Genomic DNA, 27,665 nt, shown 5'->3' with positions numbered 1-27,665 from the left:
CATTTGCCAAGTAACATTTGCCAGTTTAACATTTGACAACGCTCACTGCTTTGAAAGGAAGCACCTGAAAAAATGTGTGAATGGTTGGCACAATGTTAGAAGTAGAATTACCTTGGATTCTGTGTGTACATGTCTGCAACTTGTTCACACTTGCCTTAATCAATATGTGGCTTGCTGGTTTAATTAAAGATTCAGTTGGGGGAACATTTCCCTATTCACTGATGCTAGAGACATGCATTCAGCATTGTATCTTAGTGTTGGTCCTGCCTGTCACTGAAGGGCTTTTTCTGGCAGGCACTTGCTTTAAAGAGAAGAAACTCTGCATTTAGGTTGGATATTTATAGTTTCTTCTGGTTTGCTTTGTTTTTAATAATGGATATGAATTTTTCAAGGCATGGATTTTGTTAGCTTATCCAGGCCTTCTACAGTTTTTAGCAGCATTTTTCATGATGAGGATTTTCATAGCTTTTGAAGGACTTTGTGAATCTTTTGACATTTTGGCAGAGCAGACTGTGCAAACTGTAAAACAGATGATAAAGGTAGGAATTTAGAAACTTACGAAGTGAATTCTCTTTATTTTTTATATGTTCCATTTATAATTTAAATGTACATGGATTAGGGTGGCCATCATAGAGGACATTCCGGTTTTCTGCTACTCTGTCCTCTATTGTTATGAAACTGGACAACTTTATGTCCTCTATTTTTCTTTTTGAGAGAAAAATAAAGGACATAAAAGCATCCAGTTTCATATCAATAGAGGAGGGATAACCGGACTCTTCTCTATGATGGTCACCCTAACATGGATGTGTATATTTAATAGTATATTCCCTGTTCTAATTTAAATGTTTTTTTGTTAAGTACTGTGCACACCTATCCTAGGTTTCTGTGAAATGTTTCAGAGATTCTGGCAGTATGATTCTTCAGTATGGTTAAGATCTGCTGTCATAGTTGGCAATATGGGAGTAAAGAGCAAATACTTTAGTCCAGCCATCATTGTTGTAGCTATGTTCTTGATGTAAGTTAAATCTCAGAGTTGCCTTACCTTCCATTTGGCTGCCAGCAACAAAGCCCCTGGGGTATTTCTTGCCAATAACAGTCCTTGCAGTGGGGAAGCACACAGACTATATATTTTTTTCTCCCTGATCATTTCCCCAACAAAGGAAAGTCTACTGAGACAACAGTAAACAGCAAAGCTAACCTATTTAACGATTTCTTTGCCTCCATTTTCCTGAGCAGGGACCAGAACAGCCACCCCTCATCTCTAGGTCCCCCTCAGGCCCCAGGGGAGGCACACCAAAGCCAAGGGCTATTGAGACACTAGTTAGGGAACTTCTGGAGGGACTGGATGTATTCAAATCAGCTGGTCCAGATGATCTCCACCCCAGAGTACTGAGGGAATTAGCAGAGGTCATTGCAGGACCTCTGGCATGGCTTTATGGGCACTCATGGTGCTCTGTCATGGTGCCGGAGGACTGGAAAAGGGCCAATGTGGTTCCCATTTTGAAAAAAGGGAGGAAGGAGGACCCAGGAAACTATAGGCCAGTCAGTCTTACCTCGATCCTGGGTAAGCTTTTTGAGAGAATTATCCCGGCATATGTCCGCGAGGGGCCAGCAGGGGAGATTATGCTTAGGGACAACAAACAGGGGTTCATTAGAGGCAGGTCCTACCAGACGAACCTGGTGGCTTTTTATGACCAGGTCACCAAATCCTTAGATGCAGGGGTAGCAGTGGACGTAGTCTTTCTGGACTTTAGGAAGGCCTTCGACACTGTCTCACCCCATTCTCATTAAAAAACTAGGATACTGTGGCGTTGACACCTACACAGTCAAATGGGTTACTAGCTGGCTGGAGGGCTGCACCCAGAGAGTGGTGGTGAACAGGTCTTATTTGTCTTGGAGGGATGTGGGCAGTGGGGTTCCGCAGGGCTCGGTCCTCAGGCCTGCACTGTTCAACATCTTCATCAGTGACTTGGACAAGGGGGTAAAAAGCACCCTGTTCAAATTCGCAGATCACACTAAGATGTGGGGAGAAGTGGGCATGGTAGAAGGGAGGAATAGGCTGCAACCAGACCTAGACAGGTTACAGAGGTGGGTGGATGAAAACAGGATGGGTTTCAACACTGACAAGTACGAAGTACTGCACCGGGGAGGAAGAACCAGCAGCAGACCTACACGCTGGGTAACTCCCTGTCACGGATGGCCCCGCGAGCGGCCGTGAGCTCGCGAGCGCCCCTTTGCCGTGCCAATTAGGGTGGTCTGACACCCTCTACTCGCCCGCCACGTCTTAGATCTTATTGGTTCAGTATGGGAGGCTGCCTACTCGCACCTAACGGCACCGCAATGGTATCACTACCGCTCCAAAGTGGGGTCCTCTCCCCCAGCCTTATGGGCAAATGCGTGCCTCCAAAACCTCCCCTTTAGCACGCCCCAAGCCTCGCAGCTGTCCCGGGGGACGTTGTCTGGTCCCCTTCCTGTTCTGCGCCCTCTCCGGGCCTCGCCCTCTCTGGGGCCTGTACCGCGCTCACCGCGCCGCGCCCTCTCCGGGCCTCGCCCTCTCTGGGGCCTGTACCGCGCTCTCCGCGCCGCGCCCTCTCCGGGCCTCGCCCTCTCTGGGGCCTGTACCGCGCTCTCCGCGCCGCGCCCTCTCCGGGCCTCGCCCTCTCTGGGGCCTGTACCGCGCTCTCCGCGCCGCGCCCTCTCCGGGCCTGGGGCTCAGGTGGCCTTAGCCGTGCCTGGCCCCCGCTTGGGGCTCAGGTGGCCTTAGCCGTGCCTGGCCCCCTTGACCCTTTCCTTGGGTCTTTTCTCGTCACCCTTCCGGGCCGGAGTCCAACCCCGTGCTCTGTGCCACTCCGGCACCACCGTTGTGCCCCCCTGGCACCGTGCCCCTACTGGGCACCCGGAGCCCCCAAACTGCTGGGGAGCCCCGCTGAGGCCTCCTCGCTCCCCTACAGCCTCACCCGGTCCTCCGGTGTAAACTGTAACTCAAAGTCAAGCCCTCTGGCTCCAACCTAAACCGAGGCTCCACACGCCTATCCGTAACTCCAAGCCCTACCGGGCTCTCAGTCCTACCTGCAGTCAGGGTGATCTTGTTCCCTACATCATCGCGGCCGGTTAGGGTGGCAAGGCTGCCCCCCTAGCCTCAGGCTGCTCAGCTCAGCCGCAGAGCTCCTGCTCCTGCGGCAGCCAGAAGGGAACTGCTCCCTAGGCTTTGGCCTAGCTGTTTATAAGGGCCTGGCCCTGCCCCCTCCTGGCCACATGACCAGCCTGGTTGCCCCAGCAACCCCCATCTGTGTTGCTCCAGGCCTCTCCTCTTCCTGGGCATCTCCTTAGGAGCGGGGCGCGGGAGTGCCCCGCGACACTCCCTTCTTGTCAGTGCGGAGGCAGAAAATGATCTTGGAGTCGTTATTGATGCCAGAATGAACATGGGCCACCAGTGTGGGGACACAGTCAGGAAGGCCAACCGTACCTTGTCATGCATCCACAGGTGCATCTCAAGCAGGTCCAAGGAGGTGATCCTCCCCCTCTATACGGCACTGGTCAGGCCGCAGCTGGAGTACTGCATCCAGTTCTGGGTGCCGCACTTCAAGAGGGATATGGACAACATGGAGAGGGTCCAGAGGAGGGCCACTCGCATGATCAGGAGTCAGCAGGGCAGGCCCTACGAGGAGAAGCTAAGGGACCTGAACCTGTTCATCCTCCACAAGAGAAGGCTGAGGGGGGATCTAGTGTCCATTTACAAACTGGTCAGGGGGGATCAGCAGGCATTGAGAGAGTCCCTGTTCCCCCAAGCACTACCAGGAGTGACTAGAAATAACGGTCACAAGCTGGCAGAGGGTAGATTCAGACTAGATATCAGGAGGCGCTACTTCACGGTCAGGGCGGCTAGGATCTGGAACCAACTTCCAAGCAAAGTGATGCTGGCTCCTACCCTGGGGGTCTTTAAGAGGAGGCTGGATGAACACCTTGCTTGGGTCATTTGACCCCAGTACTCTTTCCTGCCATGGCAGGGGGTCGGACATGATGATCTGCTCAGGTCCTTTCCAACCCTACCAACTATGAAACAGTGTGGAATCCTTCTTTGGCCAAATCTGGCAGCTTTCTGGTCTGTTTTATGAACAAAATCATCCAATCTTCAATTTTTTACATCCAAGAATTCGGAAGTAGCCTATTAGTTTGAAATTAAGTTCAGGGTACAGATAACATTAATTTATTTTAGAATATGTCCTGCCATTTCATCTTTTGAGGCAGGCAAGTGATGGAGAGAAAACAAATTATGTTGATATGATATGGCTTATTTTGGAATAAGAATAAATGTATTAAAACCTGGTATCTAAATTCCCATTTGCTTTTGGGAATTGTTCATTTTTCAATGGTGGGTTAATTGGTCAGTGACATTTTGTGTCAGACCAGATACAGACAGGCTATGACTTCCCTGCAAAGGCATGTGCTTGAATTCATAACAAAGTCCAGAATTTCATAAGAAGTTTGATTATCTGCTCTGGCCCCTTCCCTTCCCAGCTCAGGACTGGAGTTCAGGTTTATAAAGGCAACAAGGAATGTGATGAGAGCAGTACATGGTTTTTGCAGAGTACCAGGGAAACAGCGAATGGAGATTTTATTTGAAGTCAGAGGAAAAAAATATGTAAGGTGCCTGAGTGAGGGTTATAACTAAAAAGTATCTCAGAGGTCCCAGATTACCACAAACTCCCAGCCCAGATGTAGCATTTGTATTCCATACTACCCAGAACTGGAACATATACCACAATCTTATTTCAGATTATTTTTATCTCCAGGAGCAATTGTGACTATACATTTGGCTGGACACTCTGAACTAATCTTATACTACCTGTCATGGGATGGGGTCCTTAAGGATGGCCGTGTGCTCCTAAGGCCCCTTGACCGTGCCAATTTTGGGCCTGATAGGCACCCTCAATTCTCACTCGCCATATCTTTGATGACAAATATGAAAATAGGGAGGCTGCCTTTAAGTCCTCTTGGACATGGTTTGATGGACTTACTGAACCCTGTGGGTTCCTGGACCCCTTGTGGGTCTTGCTTCACAATGGGTGTTTTGGGGGCACCCTAGCCTTATGGGCTATATGCATGGCTCCAACCATCCCTTTACCATGCCCCAAGCCTCTGTGGTGCCCCTTGTCTGTGCCGGGCTGTCTGCGCCTCAAATGCCATGCCCTCTCTGGCACCAGGGTCTCTGCACCCCACCAAATGCTGTGTCCTCTCTGGCGCTGGGGTCTCCACTCTGTAGTGGGCCTCCTCCTTCACCAGATAGCTTCACTCAAACCACCGGAGTTATAAAACTACAGACAAAACCTAAGCCCCTGGGCTATAACTTAACACAGGCACCGAAGGTGTGCTCTGCCCCTTTACCATTACCCAGAGCAGAGGTTAGTCAGGCCCCTTTTCCCTTCTCATTCAAAAAGGGCTCCTTCCCCCTTAGCTGCCAGCAGGGAACTGCCTCCCTCAGCTTCAGCCTGGGGTTTATATGGGCCCAAGGCCCTGCCCCTTCCTGCCAGCTGACCAAGTACAGGTGCTGATTAATTTCCTCCTTAGCCAGTTGCCATGGCAACCTGCACCTTGGCTCCTGCCTGGCTCTTTGGGCTCTCCCCAGGCAGTTCCCACTCTTCTAGGAGCAGGGCACCTTAGTGTCCTGCAACACTACCTTCATTCACTTTGATGCAATAAGGAAAAGTTGCATCAGATTAATACTTTAAAAATCATAGAATCATAGAATCAATGAGTCGGAAGGGACCTAGCCAGATCATCGAGTCCGACCCCCTGCCATGGGCAGGAAGGAGCACTGGGGGTGGCAGGGGTCATAAGACCCCAGCCAGGTGCCTGTCCAGTCTCCTCTTGAAGATGTCCAGGGAAGGTGAGAGCACCACCTCTCTGGGAAGCCTATTCCAGGCTCTGGCCACCCTTACAGTGAAGTAGTTCTTCCTAATATCTAACCTAAACCTATCCTCCCTCAGCTTGTGGCCAGTGTTCCTAGTGACTCCAGGGGGGCCCTGGTGAACAGATTTTCCCCGAGTGAGAAAAAAAAGGCCAGAATTCTTGCACCAAGTCAGTCAGGTTCACGTTATCAACATAGCCTCTATCTGGAGGCCTACTTTTGCTGCCAACTCAGGAAACAGAGGATGGGATGGAAAGGTATTTTCAAAAGCACCCAACTTGACCTAATTCTGCTGTCCCTGAAGTCAGTGGGAAGTTAGGCTAATAGTGAATGCTTTATAAATCTCCTCTAGGCACCCAAGTTTGAAGCTCCCATCTAGTTGTCTTCAGTTGAGCAACCATCACTTGAAGAAATCAGGAACTAAAGCTACAGGGAAAATTAAGAGCTTTCATGATTACCTCAAAGCAATGTGACAGTTTATGTATGTTTGCTTTAGCTTGTATCGGTTATAATGAATCGGATATATTAGCATGTGCTTGTAGAATTTCAAGTTTTGTAACTATGCACAGAATTTTTACAAGCCAAAACAAACCTAATCTATAACAATACACTTCAATACTATCTTCTTTTTAAAACAAGGTGCAAATATTATTTCTAGCACTTCTATTTCTAACATGTTCTTAGAAACTTGAAGATTATAGATAAACCTTGTGGAGCAAAGGCTATTTTTTTGTTACAGGCTTACATAGCATAGTGGTCCCAGTAAAGCACAGCTGCAATTCAAACAACATTAAAATGATAGATTTATTGTAGTTAGGAATCACTCCTGCACAGACATGTGTTTCCACAATATATTATTCATTTTTAGGATTATTTCCATGTCCCGCTTTCTGAAGACAAGCAAGGCAGACGATATTTGGAGCTGATCTATGCAGGAGCAGTGCTGAAGGACAACTGGATTATTGATGACATAGGGATATCAGTTTCTTCAATTATTAGATGTGTTGTTAAGGTACAGTATGATCCAAATCAGTTTGTTTTAAGCTGTCAAGAAATTGTGTGCTTGCTATTTTTTTAAATTCTAGATCCTTTGCTAAACCTAACAAAGCTGAGCAGCTGAGAGAGAACATCTTAAAGGGACACATCTGACCTTCAAAGAATTAGTAAAGCTGTTATTTGAATACTTGATCTTAGATTTATTCACAAGGAACTGCAGATACTGCAGGGCAGGGGCATGCCGGCAGCAGATTGCAGTTCTGCCCCAGCTCCAGACCATGCTGTCACCGTCGCAAGATCCCAACCCCAGAGCAGCTCCCCACCCTGCCATGCACCCTGCCAGCACTACTGGGGGTGGTGTCCATGGAAACTCTGGCCCAAGGCTGTCATGGCATTGGAGTCTCCATGGAAACTGGCCACAGTGATGTGGGCAGGGGCTGCTGGGAAATGGAGTCTGCCGCAGGCCCAATCCAGCCTATGGGCCGGACTTTACCCACCCATTTTAAAGGATGTGCACTTAGAAATTGAACTTGTAGAATGACAGAACTTTACAAACGGGAAGAAAAATCTGCGTGATACTCATCTCCTATTGTGGGTGATGGGTTTTAGAAGAGCCCCATCCTTCCATCTGCCTGAGATCAGTTGATCCCACCAGGTCTTGGTCTGTCTTCTTTCCTGTGCTGAATACGTGTTTTGCATTTAGTCATTGTTCCTCATTCATAAATAGATCTAAAAATTAATTTAGTTGAAAAGAAAACTAGCACTAGCCTACCTATTCCCACTTACACAGACAACAGAGTATACTTTTTGTACACTACCTCAATCACCTTTGTAATATTCCTTATCAGAATGAGAGAGGACCTAACTACAATCTTGAGTCTGCAGTTCTTTGAATTTCAGAGGGTGGAGATGAAGATCGGATTCCACTCTCTGTAGTTAATCCTACCCAAGCAATATCGGATTGGTTTCACTGCCAGAGGGACTGTTTTTCTAATTCTGGTTGAGATGTGAGCCAAAGTCTTATGAAACATTTACCATTCAAAGGGCTAATCTTGTAAGGCTGCCAAGCACTTATGCTGGCTACAGTCTCATAAACAGCTAGGTCTCATGATTTCCACCATTTAGGGCTGAATTGTCAAAAGCCGATAATGAGATTTTTGTACCATAAAATCCCAAAATGAGCCCCAGCTCTCATTATAAGGTGAACCCCAAAGTTTAATCAAGGATCTGAGCTAAGTGTGATACAAATAATCTCCATTAATTTTACAGAAACGTCGTAAGGAGAATGACCATTTTAATTTTTATAAGCTTAAATCCTGGTCTACTTCTCCCCCATGGAGAACACAGGACAGAAGTAGGAAGACCAAGGATTTCTAAGTTTTCATTATAGTTTTATACACATGACCCCTGAAATAGAAACAGTTAGCAGGAGGCTTTGCCTCTGCCTCTCCACCTTGTAGATGCACTGGAAGTGTGGGAACAGTCTCTTCCCTTGTGCCCCCACAGAAGCTAAAACCTGTGGTCTCACTGGCCTCCTGCTTCTCAGGTAATACATATCCAACCTGTTGTCACTGAAAGGTGTAGCTGTTCAGTAGAAGCTGCAGAAGGAATGTGTGCAAGTTAAGTCAGATCTTGCCTATACAGATTTCCTGATGGATTTTTCCATTGAAATCTGGTGAGCTGGAAGGGGACAGTGCCATCTGACTTTGACCATGGATCTATCCAAAGCCTCAGCCTCAGTTCAAAATAAATCTGTGTATCAAGTATTAGTGTGCTCTGATTTCTACATAGAAAATCTGGAAAAGAAAAACATCAAACAGGTGCTTCCTGCACTGTGCTAGTATTATGTAAACATTCAGGTCAGCAAAATCTTACTCCGTAGTATTCATACAACTGGAAAATCTTTCTCTTCCTCTATTATCAGGAAACAGATCATATAATTCATCTTGCAGTCAAAGCACAGCTATGGTGAAATAAACTGTGCTCTTACTGTGAGGAATGATCATGGTAAAGATCTTTCTCACTGCAATACATGGAAAGGCATGAGAATATGTTTTGTATAATAGTTCTGTGCCAACATTAGGGGAACTGGTAATGCAAAAAAATAAAAGTAGATTACAAAATGCAACAGCAACTCCTGATGGCCTGGTTTGGTATAACAAACGTATCCTGAATAGATAAGTAAGGAAAATATAGAATGTATTAGGGCTTCTGAATGTAAGTTTCAAGCCGGTTGCCAAAATTTAGAGATTCACATCTACCTGTCTAGATTGTTGTTGTTTAGTAACAAAAGCAGTGCTTATACAGGTTGTTAAAACCAAATTTAGATACCTAATTTGAGGTGTTTAACTTTGAAAACTGGGCTGTTAGAGCCCATTCTATTCTTGGTTCTAATCTCAAATAAATAATACTTTGCATTCCTACGGTGCCTTGAATCTGAGGATCACAAAGCACTGTAATAAATGTATTAAGCTCCTCTGTAAGGCAGATACATTATAAATTATTTTTTCAGCACTGTTTCTATATTTCATGTGAGGAATCTCGCACATAACCAGGAATACAATCTTAATTGCCTCTCAGGCTGCACAAGGTCTTCACTTTTTCAATGCTGCTGTCCACATGAAACTAAGGACGTAATATAGTGTTTTGGGGCTACACGTTAAAATGTGTTCATTCAAAATGTGAAACTTCATGTGGGTATAATGCATTAATCTATACAAATGAAAGGGAAACTAATAAATATTATCATCACTTATATTTATTGTTAAAACAATGTTTTGACATGGGTCCTAGATGAAAGAAAAACAGAAAAATACTATAATCAAAGGAGACACAGTTGGTTATCCAAAGATAACCCCTTAGGAACTGCTGAGGATGCCTCTAATCTAAGATCCATTAGGAACAGAACCGTACCTAGCTGGCCAACCACCACAACACGTCCACTGCCAAGCTTAGTTCAGCCAGACCTGAATTTTGGAGCCATACAGAATTCAGCTGATCTAGAGCAATTGCTTCTTGCATGGATCCTGGAAAACAGGATGAACTGGCTCCTTGTATGCTCCTGCTGCAAGCACATCCATGGAAGGCCATTCCCAATCTGACCTTAACTTTCTTTTCAAAAGGGAAATATGGCCTGATTCTAAAACTATCAGGCAAAGCAAAGCATTGGAGAAACAGAGAAGATAAAAGTGCAAAAACTGCAACCTGCACTTATACTGCATACACTGGGAAGAATGTTTTTTGAGTGGGCTTTTTTTTGGATTAGTGTCAATTTATCAAACCATGTGCAGTAGTTAATGAGGAAGGCTGTTGCAAGGCAGCAGCGTCTGTGCACCAACAGGCTCAGCTCCCCTCCAAGCTTATTATATAAACAGGGGAAGGTCCTGCCAGTATCTTGGCCGAAGTTCTCCGGGTCCATAAACAATAGAGAACATTTTTAGTCTTGCTTTTTTTTTCCCTCCTCTCTGTATCACAGGATTAATTGGCCAGAATTACTGCTGCCGCTGGCACAGCATCACTAAGACTGCAAAGCATGAAAACAAAGAGTGGAACAGTGAGGCAAAAGGACTTCAGTGTTCAAATGCCTTTGAGAAATTTAGCTACTTGTTTACTGCATGTTCGTTGATTCTAGTAATTTCTTACTGCATTTTCTGTATGTTTATCTCTATTGTTGCTGTTCCCCAGGGAGGCAAATAAACTGAACTGTTTAATCAAGTCCTACATTGATATGCATGTTGGGTATTACAGGTTTCCTTATTCTTCAAAAAACCCTGAAATTCAGTGGTAGAAAAAACTGCCTGAAAAACTACCTTGAAGCAGCATCTCCTATGGTGAATGTATATAGTTAGGGACCAAACTTACAAGATGTTGAAAGTGGAGATTGGAAAGTAAAGGAGCAAAGAGGCCATTTTGCAGATATTCAATATCTCCCAGGGCTAGCCTTAAACATGTGACTTCCTTTAGGGCTGAGAATACATATTATTTTCAGTTACCTGAATCATAAACACTGTAGGCACCTACAATCCATACTTAAACATTAAAAATCCACAACATGCATACTGGTAGGCTTTGCAAACAAAGGTCCACAAATTTAGCCCTCTTCTCTCAATACTTCCCTTATCTACCAAGGATTATGTTGGTTTTAACTAGATTAAGTGTTCACCAGCTACCTTTCTTCCAAGACCCAGACCTGTCCATGCAGGAAGAAAACCAAGCTCTCCTTGTCTAATGAAGGAGAGTTACAAAACTAAATATACTTGTCTGTACCCCGAAGGTTTTGTAACCCATACTAACTTACTGCACCTTTATGGCCTACTATGCATGGTGGCTAAGCCTCAGCCTGAATTGATTCAATCTTCGCAGGTTATTCTAACCTGTGTAGATTGAACTGATTTGCAATTGAATAGACATTCACTTTTGATTCCAGAAATGCAGCCATAAGCTTGCAGTGGCTCAGGCCAGAAGCTGGGGGATGCTAGAGTGAACCCTCCCTTCCCTTTTACAGCAGCAGCAAGGCTGGAGGGAAGCTAACCTGGATGTGGGCATGGTCAGGTCCTGGCAGGCTGCTAAGTATGATTGAGGAGAGGTTTAAACCTCAACCTAGCTGGGGTGTGCCTGGAGGGGGAGGGGGCAGCAGCCTCTGCCAGGTTTGTCCCTGGAGGGGAGGGAGGGGGGCCAGACACCACCCCAGGCAGCATCTCAGGTGAAGCGGGAGCAGGGAGGGGGGTTAAACTCCCCTGTTTCCCTTCTGTCCCAGCAGCACAGGGATTCCAGCCGGGGTCTGCCCAGCTTTCCACCCCACTGGCCATTGGCACAGCAGGGGGCGTGGCTGGAGCACACCAGCCTGGCCCTGCCATCTGCTTGCCTTGCCCGCAGCTGGGGCTGGGGCCAAGGTTGGAGCTGGGGGACTGAGCCCAGCATGGCACACACAGACAGCAGCATGGAGGCGTATAGCTGCAGGTGGGTACCTTGGCAGCCAGACTGGGAGCACATGACAAGTTCATTGTACCCATGGCTGCCCAGGCCGACTCAGAGGTGTTGGCAGGCCTAAAACCTGGCAGGTGTCTGCCACATGGGCTCATGTGTCTGCAGCCAGGGCTGGCAGAGCTGTTCTGCTTCCCGCAACTACAGCTGCCACTGCCATGCTGCTCTGGGTGGGCGGCAAGGAAGCTTCAGCCAGGAGGCTCCTGCCCAGCGCATGGAGCTCTGATTCTAGCTCCCAGCATCCCTCCACCTGCTCCACCCACCCGGAGTGATGAGCAGCCCCTGTGGGCAGTTAGAGCAGGTGGAACGTGGCTGGAAACTAGAGATGAAGCCCCTTGCACTGAGCAGAAGCTGCCCAGCTGAAGCTTCCACCCACCTGGAGCAGCATGGGACGGTAAAAGCAGGAGCCACAGCTGGAGGTGAGGGGAGCAGAACAGTCCTCCTGACCCCACGCAGCTTCTCATGGGGATGTTCCCAGGACACCTGCAGCCAGATGACTGTTGCTGTGCTCCCCTTACCTCCAGCAGCCCCTCCTTCTCCCACTTCTGCCCCTGCTGTGCCATTCTGGGTGTGGGGGGGAGGCCCCTGACACCGGGCATATAAAGTGGGCAGCCTCCCGCTAATTACATCACTCAATCAATTAAGATCAAGGCATGGCAGGCGAGTAAGGAGGCGATTAGCCCAAGACAGGAAGGCGGAGCCACCCACAGAAAGGCTCCAGCGCGCCAGTCCTGTTACAATGACATAAGAACTCAAAGTGTTCAACATCTTGTAAGAAGCAGCTATTAACTAGCAGGTTAAGACTGCGAGTTAAAGTTAATAACTGGTTAAAGTTCAATCAGCCAGATGTTAGTTGAGCTGGTAACAAAACAGTCTTCTACCCTATCTGACAGATTACACTCAACTAAAAGTGCAACAGATTCCCTAGATGTGAAAAGACATTATTCCTAAAATACAGATACTAATGTACTTATATCATTTTTATTTTTTTATTTTAGGAAGAAGACAAGCCGGCCTTCTATGTATACAATGGTGTAAGCCAAGAGAAAGTACCCATTATGGGGAGTATTTATCTTCTTGCAACAAAGGTGTCCTTTTTGAAATCCCTGGTGACCCTGAAATGTGGCTTTCCAAATAGTGTTTATTGTCTTAGGACTCCAGGAGGCAGGGAGATGTATGACTGCAATACACTGAATGACTACCACTTAGATATAGGTATAAGATGATTTCTGTGTTTTCTATTACATTCTGATTAAACAGATTAATGTTGACCCAACAACTAAGTAGAACTTTGTCTATTTTCAGGATTCAAGGGATTTCATTACTTATCATTAATTTAGAGAAATATGAAAACTTACTATTACTTTAGGAGTTTAATTTTGCCAAGTATTGAAAAAAATCAGGCTATAGGATATAAAACACTGTGTAAGGTAGATGATACATATACAGAAGTAACACATTCTATACTGTAGCATGCTTTCATAACACTCATAAAATACCTCAGGCTTGAACTTCTTCCATTATACAAGTTGGGACTGATTTTACTGATATCAGTGGAGTTGCACTATTGGGAAAGGGATGTAAGAGGAGACTGGATAGGCCCCTGGCTGGGGTCTTACGACCTCTGCCACCCCCGTGCTCCTTCCTGCCCACGGCAGGGGGTTGGACTAGATGATCTGTCTAGGTCCCTTCCGACTCATTGATTCTATAATTCTATGAAGACAGAGAAAAACAAGCTTTTTTTTGGACTGTGAATTGAATGCAAATAGGGAAAACGTATAGAAAATGGCAGAAATATTTCATACCAACACAAAATTAATGCAAGTCTCTAATTGTGCCATGCAACATTGGCCCATTTGCTTTACCCATTTCATTACTTCCTAGAGGTCATAATGATTTTGTATGTTTATACAGAGCTCAGCAAGTGGGGTTGAATTTTGAAATTTAATAAATAAAAGTGGGGGGCAGTTCTCAAAGCTCACATTGCTAGCATAGAACCAACAGCACAAAACAGCTTTTAAATTGAGCAGGATATGGCCCAGCATAGAACGAAGACTAGGATTTTTGGACTTCTGCGCTTTTGCTTAGTCCACTGCACTAATGATGCTCACCATTTTTCCGCCCGATCTCCAAACCAGCAACAATTTCTTATAACCTAAAGCATTACAATCTTTTTATGCTCTTATACCTGTATGGCTTAATTTGAGAAGAAGATTGTAGCTGGTTTGGTACTGTCTGAAACCAGGATGAAAGCAGTCCTGAGAAATGGTTAGAGCAGGATGGAAGTTTGAAATCCAAAGAACAAACCAAGGTCAGGTACCAGTATGGTACACTGAAATATCTGTATTTCCATGGTGCTTACAGCAATATATTTAGTTGAAAGCAATTACTTTAGTGGGTCACTGCCCATGACCTGGCTGTTCCCAATTTAGCATTTTACAGATCCTGGGTCTGCTGTCATTTTCTCTTGTAACTACTCATAGTTCCTTTTTAGCATGCAGTATTTAAGACGTTTGACACCTTCCTTCATTGAACATTTCACTCTGCTAAATATGGAAAAATATGGCCCTATTAATTACTTAGGGGCAAATATCTAAATCCTTTAATCAGCTTTAATTGGTAGATTCTCAGACAAGGAGTGCTACTGAAGTCAACAGGACTACTCACTGACAATGACACCCGTGGAAGTAGTTCGTAGTTTGTCCTTTAAGTCATTAGGGGTTCGCAGTCTGATCTTTAAACCTCATACACCCCGGGTGGGTAGATAAGTATAATTATACCCACTTCTTTAAGTAACTTGTAGCACAGAGATTAAGGTCAATATTTCACAAGTCACTACTACTTTTGGGGTGCCTCAATTTCTGAGTTGTCAACTTTGGAAAACTAAAGCTTGATTTTTCATCTGATTGAGGATCCATAGTTCTGGAGCTATGGATATGCAGTAAGTCTGGATATTTGCCCTAATACGTCTCAGATTGGTGCCTCAAATGGGAGGTACCCAAAAATCAGTGGCTACTGCAGAATTTGCTCTTAGTGGCCTTCTCAGTGTCACACAGTAAGTTGCTTAGAACCTGGAAGAGACCTTTGGGAAATTCTGATTTTGTGCTTTTTCCATTTGACAGGGATAAACAGCTATTCAAAGTGCAGAACAGTGAAGAATTATGCCCCCAAAATCCTGATTTATAGTCTCTACTCTTAACACCAAACAAGACAGATTAGTATTCATTCCCTGTATGTAATTAGTCTATTAGCTACAGTAAATTTTAATTTCTACAGTGATCTTTAATTTGTAAGGATTCAATGGTTGATTTGTAAGTAGACTCTAAAGAAGAAAAGGCTCTTGAAGCCCAGAAATGGGACCTACCTTTTTCATTACGCAGGAAAAGAGAAACATGGAATTTGAGAAATGCTGGGTTCATCTGCAGTCACCCCATCAAATAAACAGAAAAGAACTGACAACAACGGGAGACTAAAAGCACTGAGACTATTTGGTTTAGAGGAGAAAAATGAGGGAACTTAATAGTATTATACATAACTGGGGAATAGAGTACCATTATGTACCATTTCCCATAGCATCAAAAAAATGGGATGTACAATGCAGCATGGAATTATCCTGTGAAACTCACCAAATATCTGCAGGCCAAAACTATAATAGGATTTTAAAAGGGTTAAACAATTGACATGACTAATGAACACATCACATCCATAGTAATGTGATATTTGTTTTTTGAGAGGCAATGTGAACATGCAGGTTCACTAGCAATTAGACCAGCTGACTAGGAGCCAGTTCTCCAAAGCTCTATTTCTGTTTTTACCAACATGCTGCTATGTTACCCTGCATACAGCACTTACCCTCTGTGTTCCTTGGTGTACCCACCTGTAGGAAAAGTAAAATAACAATATTGAAATTAATCACAAAGGACAGCTAGAACTCTGGATTATAACAAATATATTCCTATCTCTAATGATTTCTTCCACATTAGCTAGACTTCCATGGAGAATGACAGAATAGTCATTAGGAGACTTACTTGCATGCTTAAAGTTAGGCATGTGTTAAAGTAACTTGCTGAACTGGTGCCTTTGTAAAGGAGGAATTTAGCTCACAGTAACTGAGTTGATTTCTGAAAATCAGTAGCTTAGTGTAGGGTTTACATTCACCCTGAACACAAAATACAATTTTTTTGATAAATGTCTGAAATATACCAGGCAAGGTTCTTTGGGTAGATGTGGTATCTTTTATTAGACCAACTGAGTAGTTGGAAAAAATTTCTTGGCAAGTTTTTGAGTCCAGTCACCCTCCATCGAGCATAAGGAGTCTCTGCTGGTCTGAGACCCCAAGGAATGAGAGAACCAGTATCTTAACATAGTTTTACCTCAAAGTAATACCACAGAGAGCTTCTGACTGGATAGTTGGACAGTGTATGATATAAAATACAGGCTTGGAGCAATGAAGAATCGGATCCTACACTTTGATAGACAATTTACAGCAGTAGAAAGTGAGTGCATAATGGGTGTAACTTTTATATCTACTTCACACTGCTGTCTCACCATCATACAGAGGGCAGTTAATTTGGCTTCAAAACCACAATGTTGCAACAATGCCAAGAAAGTAAATGGCTGTAAAATAGTCCAAACAAATAAAAACTTGACCAATGTTTAGTTTGTAGGTGTATATTTAACTGAGAGAGATAATTAAGCTATTATTTAGCAGTGTTTTTGATAGCATTTGATATTACAAAATAAACATTCTCCAGAAGACTATATATTTGTAAACTACTTTGAAAATTTGAGAAAAGTGTCTAAGGATTCAAACAAGAGCACACAAACAGAGGCTGAACCACTGAGGTCATAAAATGGATGATCTGATCAGGAATTTTACTGTCTTGTGCACGGGCATTTGGTGGTGAATCTGAAATTAACTCTGGAGACCTGTGTAAAATCAGAACCAGAACACTCTAGAGCGGGGGTGTTCAACCTCTGGCCCAGGGGCCAGGTCCAGTCAGAAGAGGCATGTCACAAAACACATGTTAATTACTGCTCCCCTGCTGCCCAATTTTTGGACCTACAAGGAGCCCCGTGGGCCAAATGACGTGGGCCTGTGCACTAGACCGTGCCAGCTGTGCACATATTCAGGCTAACGTGGTCAGATCCAGGCACACAGGGTTGGGCCAGTGCATGACTGGATCCAATGTGCAGGGCTGGGTCAGCACCTGGCTGGATCTGGTACACAGATCAAACAGGCATGCTAGATTATACCTGCAGACCAACCCCACGCAGGATCTGGCCTGTGGACCAATCATGCACCACTCATCCGGCCCACGGGGCCAGAAATTTGGGTGTCACTGCTCTAGAGTCTTGACACCTGATCCTTCAAAGCTAATACATAAGGTATTGGCATGAAGAATGTGAGTGCTCTTATGATTTAACACTGATTTTGTGATTTGTTTAAATAACTCAAAATCAGCCCTTGATATCTGCAAGGAACAAGTTCTTGAAGATTAAAGAATATCTTGCAGCATATATAACATTTGCAGTGTTACCTTTGAGCCTATTTCTAAACACAATAGATGTTACACCCAAGATGAAAAGGTTAGAACTGCATCTATCATATACCATAATGTCCTTCAATGGCAGTAATTCTTACTACAAGAAATACCAACTGAACACCACCACCTAGTAGCTCTTATAGGATACTGGAATACTCTCGGTGACTGGGAAAAACGAATTATACTGAATTATTAGAAGCATGCCTCAAGGCCTGTATCTAACCTATTATTTATTTATTTTGATATAAGCAGAAAGACAAACTTTAGGCATTTTTCCATTAAAGTATATTTACAAATGTAACAACTCTGCTGGCACTGAAAAACAATCGCTCCAATAAGAAAAGTAACTCAAGTCACTAAATAAGATGCAAAAGGCCTCTTTTGGCCCTCTCTAACTCTGCCACCATTCCATGAAGATCTTGCCAATGCTGTCCAAAACCCTATCAAATGGATCATTTTGGCTTTCAAGATCTCACAGACCAAATAAATCAGTCTCACATATGCAGTCACAGACTGAACAAACTGTTCTGACATAAAGCAGCCAAAACAAACACTTTTTCAGCTGTTTGTTAACTTTTCAAAGTTCATAGTGTTAAGAGTTGATCTCTTTCATTGCACGGCCATTAGAAGACAACATGCTCACAGGGGTGGCCTTGTACAAGGTTGTGGCATACATATACTGCAGTCAGTAGGCTGCAAGGAAATATTCTTTAGCTGCAAAAAGAGTTTAGAAATGTATGAATTGCAAAAAAAACCCAACACTGGAACAAAACTAAACAATTGCACCTCTCTGTTGGCAGGCACAACACTGTTTCTGGATGTATGGGATGGATGGAAAGAATTTCTGATTGGATGTCTCTTAGGAAACAATCATACCGTCCAACGTCATCTATCCAGAGAAGAGCCAGTCCTCAAGTACAGTAGCAAAATGTGCTATCTTATCCTTCCCTGCCTTTTTAACCACCACTTTCAAAAGTTGGCTATGTCTTTGCTTTCTCTGACATTTGACTTTAATATCCAGTATAATGAGTTACCAACACAATTAAATATCACCCAAAGGGACTCTGACAATTACCTTTGTAGTATAAAAAATATGCCAGCCAGCATAGTGATAAACTGGGGCCTAATCCTCATGGCTTGAACTGGTTTAGTATAAATATTATAAATAGAATAATTAAAAAAAAAATGTTTGTTTACATTTAGTATTTTAAATGGCGTAAAGTGGCATACAATTTTAATGGCTTCCCTAAAGATAAACATTATAGGATAGTGCTACTTTCAGGAACTATTTATTAATATGCTATAGGATAAAATACAGCAACATATGCGTGACAGACCAAAATGAGTTATTTATCTGGTGTACAGTAGTTCTATAATCAGTGAAAACATACTAATCAAAGGCAGTACACTTCAGAAAATCATATTTGAATTACAGTACACAGAACAATTGCTTACTAGTATTATTACTCCACATCTAGTTTGTGATGATAAAAAAATGAAACATAGTATACTTAGTTCAGTGACTTTGTATAGCAAATCATTTCTACTATCTTGGTATTATCTTTACCAAGTACAAAGACAAGAATTAGTTTGACAAATCTTTTTACGTGTATTTCAGTCTTTGTCTCCCATTTTATGAGTATAATTTAACCTTTTTCATAATACTCAGCTATCTGTCTCTCAGATCCTCTGATAGCCCTTCTTAGTTTTGAGTACCTCCATTGGATCATTTTAAAATCCTCTCACAAGACCAACTTCAGCCTCTGTTTTGACTTAATATATATGATCAACAACAGCTAATCCTCTTTAACAAAGCTACAGATTACAAATACAAAGGAAGTGCTTATTGCCTCATCAGTTTATTAAAGCACTAAATTAGCAAATTTACCTTGAACGTATCTTAGCTGCTCCGGCTGGATATTTAATTACCATGTTTTATGCTGTCAATCTAAAAGTAAAATATACATAATTCTGAACTATATCAGTTTGCTGGTATTTGTGGCCCTAAATTTCTTGTTCTCCCTATTCCTCAGTTATCAAAAGAGAGTGGCTCTTTACATGGCAGCACATTTTGGCCACCTTGGGCTTGCAACATGGATCCTGCAGCAGGGAGTGAGACCTAATGAAGCAGTTGGTGTTCACCCCTACCGAGCGTGGTGTCAGGAAACAGAGAACCCAGATATAAATAAGTGCCCAGTGCATGCAGCTGCAGAAGCAGGCCAACTAATGGTACTAAAGGCCTTTGTCAACTGTACTGTGTTGTGCTTAGAATGCCAAAGCCCAACAGGGCAAATCCCTTTGAACATATGCATCAAACACAAGCATAAGGACTGTGTGTTATATTTAGTTACCAAAATTTGGTCAGTAGTTTCTTATCCTAATTTTTCACTTCCCATGAAGATCTACATTAAGTTAAAGCAGTGGCTCCTCCAAGCTCAGAGTCACATACTTTCCAAGAAACGGCTTAACCAGGGTACAGTCTTCAGAACACGAGTTGGGGACATAATTACTGTAGATGGCTTCACAAAGCCAAAAATGACTTCCAAGTCCCCAGTCAAAAAGACAGCCAACAAGGTCTACAGGTTACCAAATCTATCTGATCACATTCAGCATGAGAGAGAGTCATATCCCCTGACAAGCACAAAAAACAACCTACAATTAACAAAGCTCAAATTACCTCCTTTAGAGAATGTGAATAAACTCTCTAATATACACAGACTTCAGCAAAAGAAGAAGAAAAGGGAAAAGGTTGCTCAGCCTACAAAGGATGAAACTATGGACCAACATACATGTTTAGCTAAAGTTCCTTTGCCCCCAGTTTCTAAGCTTCAGAATTCATGGCCTCCTTTCTTCTATTCCACACCTCATGCTAAATTGCTTCTAAACTCCTCTCTTGAGTCTTTCTCAGAATACAGCGGGAGAACTCCAAGAGAGAATGCAATCTACTACTTAGCTGTTGCCAGGTATGTATTTTCTCTTTTATTTTCCTTCTCTCTATTTTTTATGCATCTCCTCTATGTTTAAATCCATATTTTACACACTTTGGATTAATTTATTATAGTGAAGCAAAAAACCCAAAAAAACTGAAGGGAAAATTACCATTCTTTGTGTACTGTCCATGTTACTTACAATCTAGATGCTGACAATATAATATTCACATTATTGGACATACTGCTTACTCCTACTCTTGAAACATATAACTAAAGGAACCAATAGAAGCAGAAAATGTTTCAAAACTATCTGTTTTCTCTGAATAAGATTGTTTTAAATTTATATTTCCTGTATGGCATGGGCAAAATTACAGCCAGACCCTGATGGTTCTTTAATTACAGATTGGTAACTTTCTTTAGAAGTTTGCAGAAAATTTTGCAAAAATATCTTTGCAAAGGATTACTGTCACCTAGTGGTAACAGCAAGGTACACCTCAGTGACAACTCAGGTCTTGTGTACTTGGCTAACAGAAAAAATATCTTTACCTGACAACAGTCCTTACACTTAGCCAGCGCCCTTTAAACTGGTGGCATGAACAGGGAGATGCAGAAAAGGTTGGTAGAATATTTATATGACAACTGTAACATTAGGTAACACTGTAGATTATGAATAGGAAGTCCCAGAATAAAGTCCCAGAAACTTAAATATGCACAGTAAAGAGGTAAATAGTATTGAGGAGGTTAAAGAAAATACCAGTAATTCCCTATATATTGGTCCAAATTCCACATGAGCCCCAGATTCAACAAGGTTTTTAAGTACATGCGTATGGGGGGACTCCTTATTCATTTAAGTACTTTAATGTGAGGAGGGGATTCAACCAATGGGATTTTACCTGAGTAGAAGTTGGTTGCTTTTGGTGCTCTGTATTTTCCCGTTTAATTTTAAAGAATAAAGTGTAGGGAGGGACAGAATTTTGTTCACTCTGTGGGGAATATAGGCAGGGTGAAACTTTAAAAAGATGGAAAAGCAGATTATTGTGGGCTGTCATTAGTAATAGGTGAAAGGAAGAATATCAGAATCTAAGAAAGTACAGTTTTCTAAGATAACTGTCTGGAGCCAGTGAAGAGAATAAAGTTTGTTTCCCGTATCCCAGACATAGCTGAAGAACCCAATTCATTAGTATTACAGGTATACCGGGGCCACAGACAGACATGTTCTGTCACTGAATCAGGGGGGTAAAAATCATACAAATAAATCCACTTATCCAGACATTAGACTTATGGTCTATGGAAAGTGGTTTGCTTCTTTTAAGTCAATATTATTAAACAGTGCAGTGTAAGCAATACACATATTCAGCTTAACAGAAAGGTATAATGTAATACAACAAATGCTTTTAATTATATTTTGTGACTGGGACTCCCAGCTGTTACCATCACCCTTGTTACAATATATAAATGGATATGGCAGATCAAAAGATGTGTAAAACAAATAGTTTATGACCGGATAAAATTTATGATTTTTGTTCTTTACTCTTTACTGTTGTTAAACTCCATATACTTTGAACTGGTTTTCTGAACTGTCTATGCTCTATTCCCTGCCCCATTTGTGTGTGCAGTTCCAGCACATGCTCAAGTCAGGAGGCTGCCCTTGGCCTGTTTGTACCCAGCCATCCACATATGCAGTGTTTTGATTGGCACACATACAATCACAGTAATTATATGCACAAATTAGGAAATCAGTTATGCACGGAGTGATAATCAGGCTCTTAGTGAAAAGAACTGCATGTTCTAACTTGATCCTGCATCCCTCACTTGGGCAAAATGCCCAGTCCAGTCAGTATAAGTGTGGGATGAGACTCAATACGCATTAGGAAAAAGTTAATTTATCCTGTCACCTGTCTTGCAGTGCATTTAAAGAGAAGCCATGGCTTCAGCAACTGGAAATTGCAAGAACCCTAGCTAAGAAGAGTATCTTCAAACCTGTAAACTGATTAAAGCCTGATTTCAGACTTAATATTTCCTGGAATCTGTACTTTGGAATATTTGAATCTTCTTATAATCATGTCCTGTTTAACAGAAAACTGTAAGTCCATCTTTTCCATGGAAATACTTCAAAGATATGGTTAATAATGATATTGTGTTATAGAAAGATAAATCATTACTGGAGTGTATTGTGTAGTTATGATCTGTGTGACTAAAATGAAGAAAAAAATAGATCATAATAGGACAAAAATAGTTTGAAAAATTAAGTAAAATGTTAACTAGATTAAAAGTCTGTTTTTATTATTATGTAGCACCTGTCCGTGATGTAAAAATTAGATCATCTAGAGTAGAGTAGATTCCCAAACTTTTTTGTATTGAGGACCCTCTTCCAGATTTACCAGCTGCCTGCAAACTCCTACCAACATGTTTTATATTTTAACCCCTTAAATACCAATTATTATAGTTTCATAGTCTGTAGGGTCGGAAGGGACCTGAGCAGATAATTGAGTCCGACCCCCTGCCATGGCAGGAAACAGTACTGGGGTCAAACAACCCTAGCAAGGTGTTCATCCAGCCTCCTCTTAAAGACCCCCAGGGTAGGAGCCAGCACCACTTCTCTTGGAAGTTGGTTCCAGATCCTAGCTGCCCTGACCGTGAAGTAGCGCCTCCTGATGTCTAGTCTGAATCTACCCTCTGCCAGCTTGTGACCATTATTCCTAGTCACTCCTGGTAGTGCTTGGGGGAACAGAGACTCCCCCAATGCATGCTGGTCCCCTCTGACTAGTTTGTAACAGGCCACTAGATCTCCCCTCAGCCTTCTCTTGTGGAGGATGAACAGGTTCAGGTCCCTTAGCTTCTCCTCGTAGGGCCTGCCCTGCTGACTCCTGATCATGCGAGTGGCCCTCCTCTGGACCCTCTCCATGTTGTCCACCTCCCTCTTGAAGTGCGGCTCCCAGAACTGGATACAGTACTCCAACTGTGGCCTGACCAGTGCTGCATAGAGGGGGAGGATCACCTCTTTGGACCTGCTTGAGATGCATCTGTGGATGCATGACAAGCTGTGGTTGGCCTTCCTAACTGCATCTCAACATTGCCACCCTATGTTCATTTTGCCATCAGTGATGACTCCAAGATCCTTTTCTGCCTCTGTACTGATGAGAAGGGAGTTCCCCAGCCTGTAGGTATGGTGCTGGTTCTTCCTTCCCAGGTGCATCCCCTTGCACTTGTCAGTGTTGAATCCCATCCTATTCTCATCCGCCCACCCCTGTAACCTGTCTAGGACCGATTGCAGCCTACTCTTCCCTTCTAGCATGCCCACATCCCCCTACATCTTAGTGTCATCAGCAAATTTGAACAGGGTGCTTTTTACCCCCTTGTCCAAGTTGCTGATGAAGAGGTTGAACAGTGCGGGCCCGAGGACCGAGCCCTGCAGAACCCCACTGCCCACATCCCTCCAGGTTGAAAATGACCCGTCCACCACCACTGTCTGCGTGTGACCCTCCAGCCAGTTGGCGACCCATTTGACTGTGTAGGTGTTGACACCACAGTTCCCCAGTTTCTTAATGAGAACGGGGTGAGAGACAGTGTCGAAGGCCTTCTGAAAGTCCAGGAAGACTACATCCACTGCTACCCCTGCGTCTAAGGATTTGGTGACCTGGTCGTAGAAGGCCCCCAGGTTGGTCTGACAGGACCTGCCTCTAATGACCCTGTGTTGGTTGCCCCTAAGCCTAATCTCCCCTTCTGGCCCCTTGTGGACATGTGCCAAAATAATTCTCTCAAAAAGCTTGCTCAGGATTGAGGTAAGACTAACTGGCTTATAGTTTCCCGGGTTGTCCTTCCTCCCCTTTTTGAAGATGGGAACCACATTGGCCCTCTTCCAGTCCTCTGGCACCACACCAGAGCACCACGAGTGCTTGTAAAGCCATGCCAGGGGTCCTTCAATGACCTCTGCTAATTCCCTCAGTACTCTGGGGTGGAGATCATCTGGACCAGCTGATCTGAATACATCCAGTCCCTCCAGAAGTTCCCTGACTAGATCCTCACTAACCCTTGGCCTAGGTGCGCCTCCCCTGGAGTTTAAGGGGGGCCCAGAGGGGGGTGGCTGTTCTGGCCCCTGCTCAGGAAAATGGAGGCAAAGAAATCGTTAAATATGTTAGCTTTGTCATCTGGTGTGACGACTAAATTTCCTATCGTGTCCTGCAGGAGCCCCACATTACCCGGAACCTTCTTTTTGCCCTGTCCACGAGTCCGCCCACAATGGTGCGAGTTTGGGCGCCCGCGGATCACTGTGGGGCTTGCCCTCCTGTTACGGGGTGGCTCCCGCTTCTGGGATGCTCTCGCCAAGTCCACCTGCCATGACTTTGCTGTTAATAGGTTCAGTGAATTCCCTTGGTGCGCGCACGTCCAAAAGCGGTACCTTCTGTCCAGTCCGGTCCGGAGTCTGTGAGGGCTCCTGCCTCCCCTACACCCTCGCCCAGGCCTCTGTTGTGAGTCGAAAGGGGTGCCCCCCTCTCCTCAGCTGAGGTGGGGTAGTCCCTCGAAAGAAAATTGTCCCGCTAGTGACACGCGAGCCGCTCTGCCAGCTCCCTGCCGGGGCTGACTCAAGTCTCTTGTTGGGTCCCATCCGCCTCCTGCCGGAGGCCTGTGCTCCCCAGTTGGGGTTTCCCTCTGTGTGGCCAGAGCACGCCGCTCCTGCCTGGGCTCTGTTTCTGCCCAGTACCACACGGGCCGGCCTGCCTCCGCCACTTCCGGCTACGGGCCGCGCTGCTTGGGGCTGGGATGGGGAGCCCCGCTTCCCCAGCCTTCACACTTCAGTTCACGGCCCACAGGGCCCTCCGTCTCTTGTGTCCTGCCCCTGCGGGGCCCTACCTAGCTCCAGAAGACCCTCGCTGGGTGCCGATCTGCCGTCCCCCGTCGTGCTGCTTCCCCGCTGGGAAGCACCTCCTCCTCCTCCTCCGGCTCTTCTGGTCTCCCCCAGCTCTGCGCTGGCACCGCTTTTGAGCCGCCCAGCTCTTCGCCACACCTGGTGAAGTTAATTAAGGCACGTGCCACCAAGCCCCGCATGGGGTTCGCCTCCCGGGCTCTCGTCCCAGCTGCGGCCGCGCCACCACTCTCGCGCCCTGTGTTCCCGCGCCGCCGGCCCTGGCCGGGCGTGCTCCGACCGGTCGGGCCAGCCCTGGGGCTCTCTGGGGTCGGGGCTCTTCCACATGCCCCCTATGTATTTAAAAAAGGACAGTCCCAGTTCCATCTCTGCCTTGGCCTTCCTGACTGCCCCCCTGCATCCGCGAGCAACCGCAGTATAGTCCTCCCTGGTGATGGCTTCTCCCTTCCATTGAGTGTGCACCTCCCTTTTAGCTAGGAGATATTCCCAGATATTCCCGGATATTCCCGCTTTTGGTGAGCCATGGGGGCTTTTGCGCCCTCCTGCCCCCTTTGATCCGTGTTGGCATTACCTCCCTTTGGGCTTGGAGGATTGTCTCCTTAAGGAGCGACCACTCTTCTTGGACACCTGGCTCCCCTCCCCTCCTGGACCTCAGTGCTTCCCCAACTATTCTTCTTAGCTCATTGAAGTCCGCCCTCCTGAAATCTACAGCTGCTGCCTTGCCACCTTGTGCTGGATGTTGAATTCCAGCAGGCGATGATCACTGTTGCCCAGGTGGTCAAGCACCCACAGCCCCCGCACCAAGTTGTCGCCAGTGACCAGCACCAGGTCCAACAAGACATCTCCCCTGGTGCGGCTGTGCACCTCCTGGGTTAGATGGAGGTCCTGCATTCTGGATAGGAACCTATGTGAGCAGTCAGACCTGGCTGACTGCTCTTCCCAGCAGATGTCTGGAAAGTTCAGGTCACCCATGATGACCACATCCTTTGACCTAACTACCTCTATCAGCTGACTTAAGAATTCCTGGTCTAGCTCTTCCCCTTGGTTGGGTGGTCTGTAGTAGACCCCCACCGTTAAATCTCTTTCCCCTTGACTGCCTTGTGTTCTATCGACTGCCTTGTGTTCTAGTTATATTACTGCCTTGTATTTCATTATAATGAAAATTAAATCTGCCATTACACAATTTCTCATGCATACCTGCACAAGATTTCTTTTGCATCTCCTCAGGGGTACACATACCACAGTTTGGGAACCCCTCATCTAGAGCTAAGGCTTTAGTATGCATGAGAAGAACTTGCAAGAATCTCCCGCTTGGAAGACCTTCCACTCATCATCTTTAAAAGTTTCAAAATAATTTTGGATAAAATTAAAGCACATGCCTTCTCTGCAGCTTCTGCCATCTGGAGCTCTCCATCCTGTATCCATCTGCTTTACTGAGTCTTTCTCTATCCAGCCGTCTTGTTTCACTTACATGCCCCCATTTTCTTTGACTCTAGAATATGTATTAATTGAAGTCCTAATACTGCAAACTATTACTTGCAGGAATTCTTACTCTTGTGAGTAATGCTTCATATGTGTCCCAGTGAACTCAATTAATACAACATGTGATGGATGTGAATACATGTAAGATACTGGTCTTTATTTTTTGGCCCAGTTACTTGGCATTTGAAAAGCTTAAAAAGTCTTAACATGCCTTTCACATAATTGTAGTGATATTCCACTTACTCCTATCAGCTAACATTGTAGTGAATAAAACATATTTAAATGAGCAAGAGTTAGTTGGATTATATCCTAACTCTAAGATTGTATTACTTACGTCTGCAAAGTGTATTCAGATACACAGGTTGCTTTGTCTCCCACTGAAATCTTGGGAATTTTGAAATTGACTTTAGCATGACCAGTGTGAGAACCATAGTTACCATGAAATACTCTACCACCTACACTGCCACAAGACTAAATTGGGAATACCGTCTCAGGAATGACATCTGCCCCTGGAGGCTAGCGGGGAATGGCGGCTGCCTGCGGGTGGTGGCGGTAGCAGAGGTGGCGGCCATGGGGGCGTAGTGGCAGCAAGTGGGAAGCTCCCACAGGTGGCTGCAGTGGCAGGGAGTGGGATGGTGAGCACTGACCAGCGATCGGCAACAACCTGCACACACTGCTGTCAGTGTCGCCCAGCAGTAATTGGCAACCACCTGCAGACACTGCCAGCGGTGTCAGCGGCGGGGGTGGGGTGGTGAACAGCAACTGGCCTCAGGTGCCACTGGCAGTGTCGGACACTTGCACGGGGTGCATTGCCAATCTCAGGGTGTGGATGTGCACCCATGTGCACCCCCTAAGCATCACCAATATACCATTCCATACACAGAGAACTATATTACAGCAGGGCTGTCCAACTGGTGGTCTGCAGACTGCATGTCACTGAGGGGTTAATGCGTAGC

At 44.8% G+C, this 27,665-nt stretch overlaps 1 protein-coding gene across 1 annotated transcript; it reads left to right on the top strand.

The window, feature by feature from the left end:
• The first annotated feature begins 449 nt into the window (after window positions 1–449).
• ANKUB1 (ankyrin repeat and ubiquitin domain containing 1) lies at window positions 450–22,424 on the top strand. The gene is made up of 6 exons (XM_090055472.1): window positions 450–539; window positions 6,777–6,920; window positions 12,886–13,102; window positions 18,234–18,348; window positions 19,467–20,396; window positions 22,270–22,424. Exons 1-6 carry the CDS (start codon window positions 450–452, stop codon window positions 22,352–22,354), a joined length of 1,581 nt encoding a protein of 526 aa, XP_089911598.1. The 3' UTR covers window positions 22,355–22,424.
• The last annotated feature ends 5,241 nt before the right edge of the window (window positions 22,425–27,665 follow it).

This window comes from Crocodylus siamensis, chromosome 6 (assembly GCF_052110815.1).
Source record: "Crocodylus siamensis isolate JL-2025a chromosome 6, ASM5211081v1, whole genome shotgun sequence".
Classification (NCBI taxonomy): domain Eukaryota; kingdom Metazoa; phylum Chordata; order Crocodylia; family Crocodylidae; genus Crocodylus; species Crocodylus siamensis.
The sequence above is the reverse complement of the archived record's forward strand: the minus strand, read 5'-3'. Positions and strand labels throughout refer to the sequence as shown.

Excerpts from the sequence above, each read along its gene's own strand:
- ANKUB1 (XM_090055472.1), top strand. The coding sequence starts at position 450 with ATGAGGATTTTCATAGCTTTTGAAGGACTTTGTGAATCTTTTGACATT. Across the intron at positions 18,349-19,466 it reads AGAGAAGAGCCAGTCCTCAA|TTATCAAAAGAGAGTGGCTC; the intron begins GTACAGTAGCAA and ends CCTATTCCTCAG. Across the intron at positions 20,397-22,269 it reads TACTACTTAGCTGTTGCCAG|TGCATTTAAAGAGAAGCCAT; the intron begins GTATGTATTTTC and ends CCTGTCTTGCAG.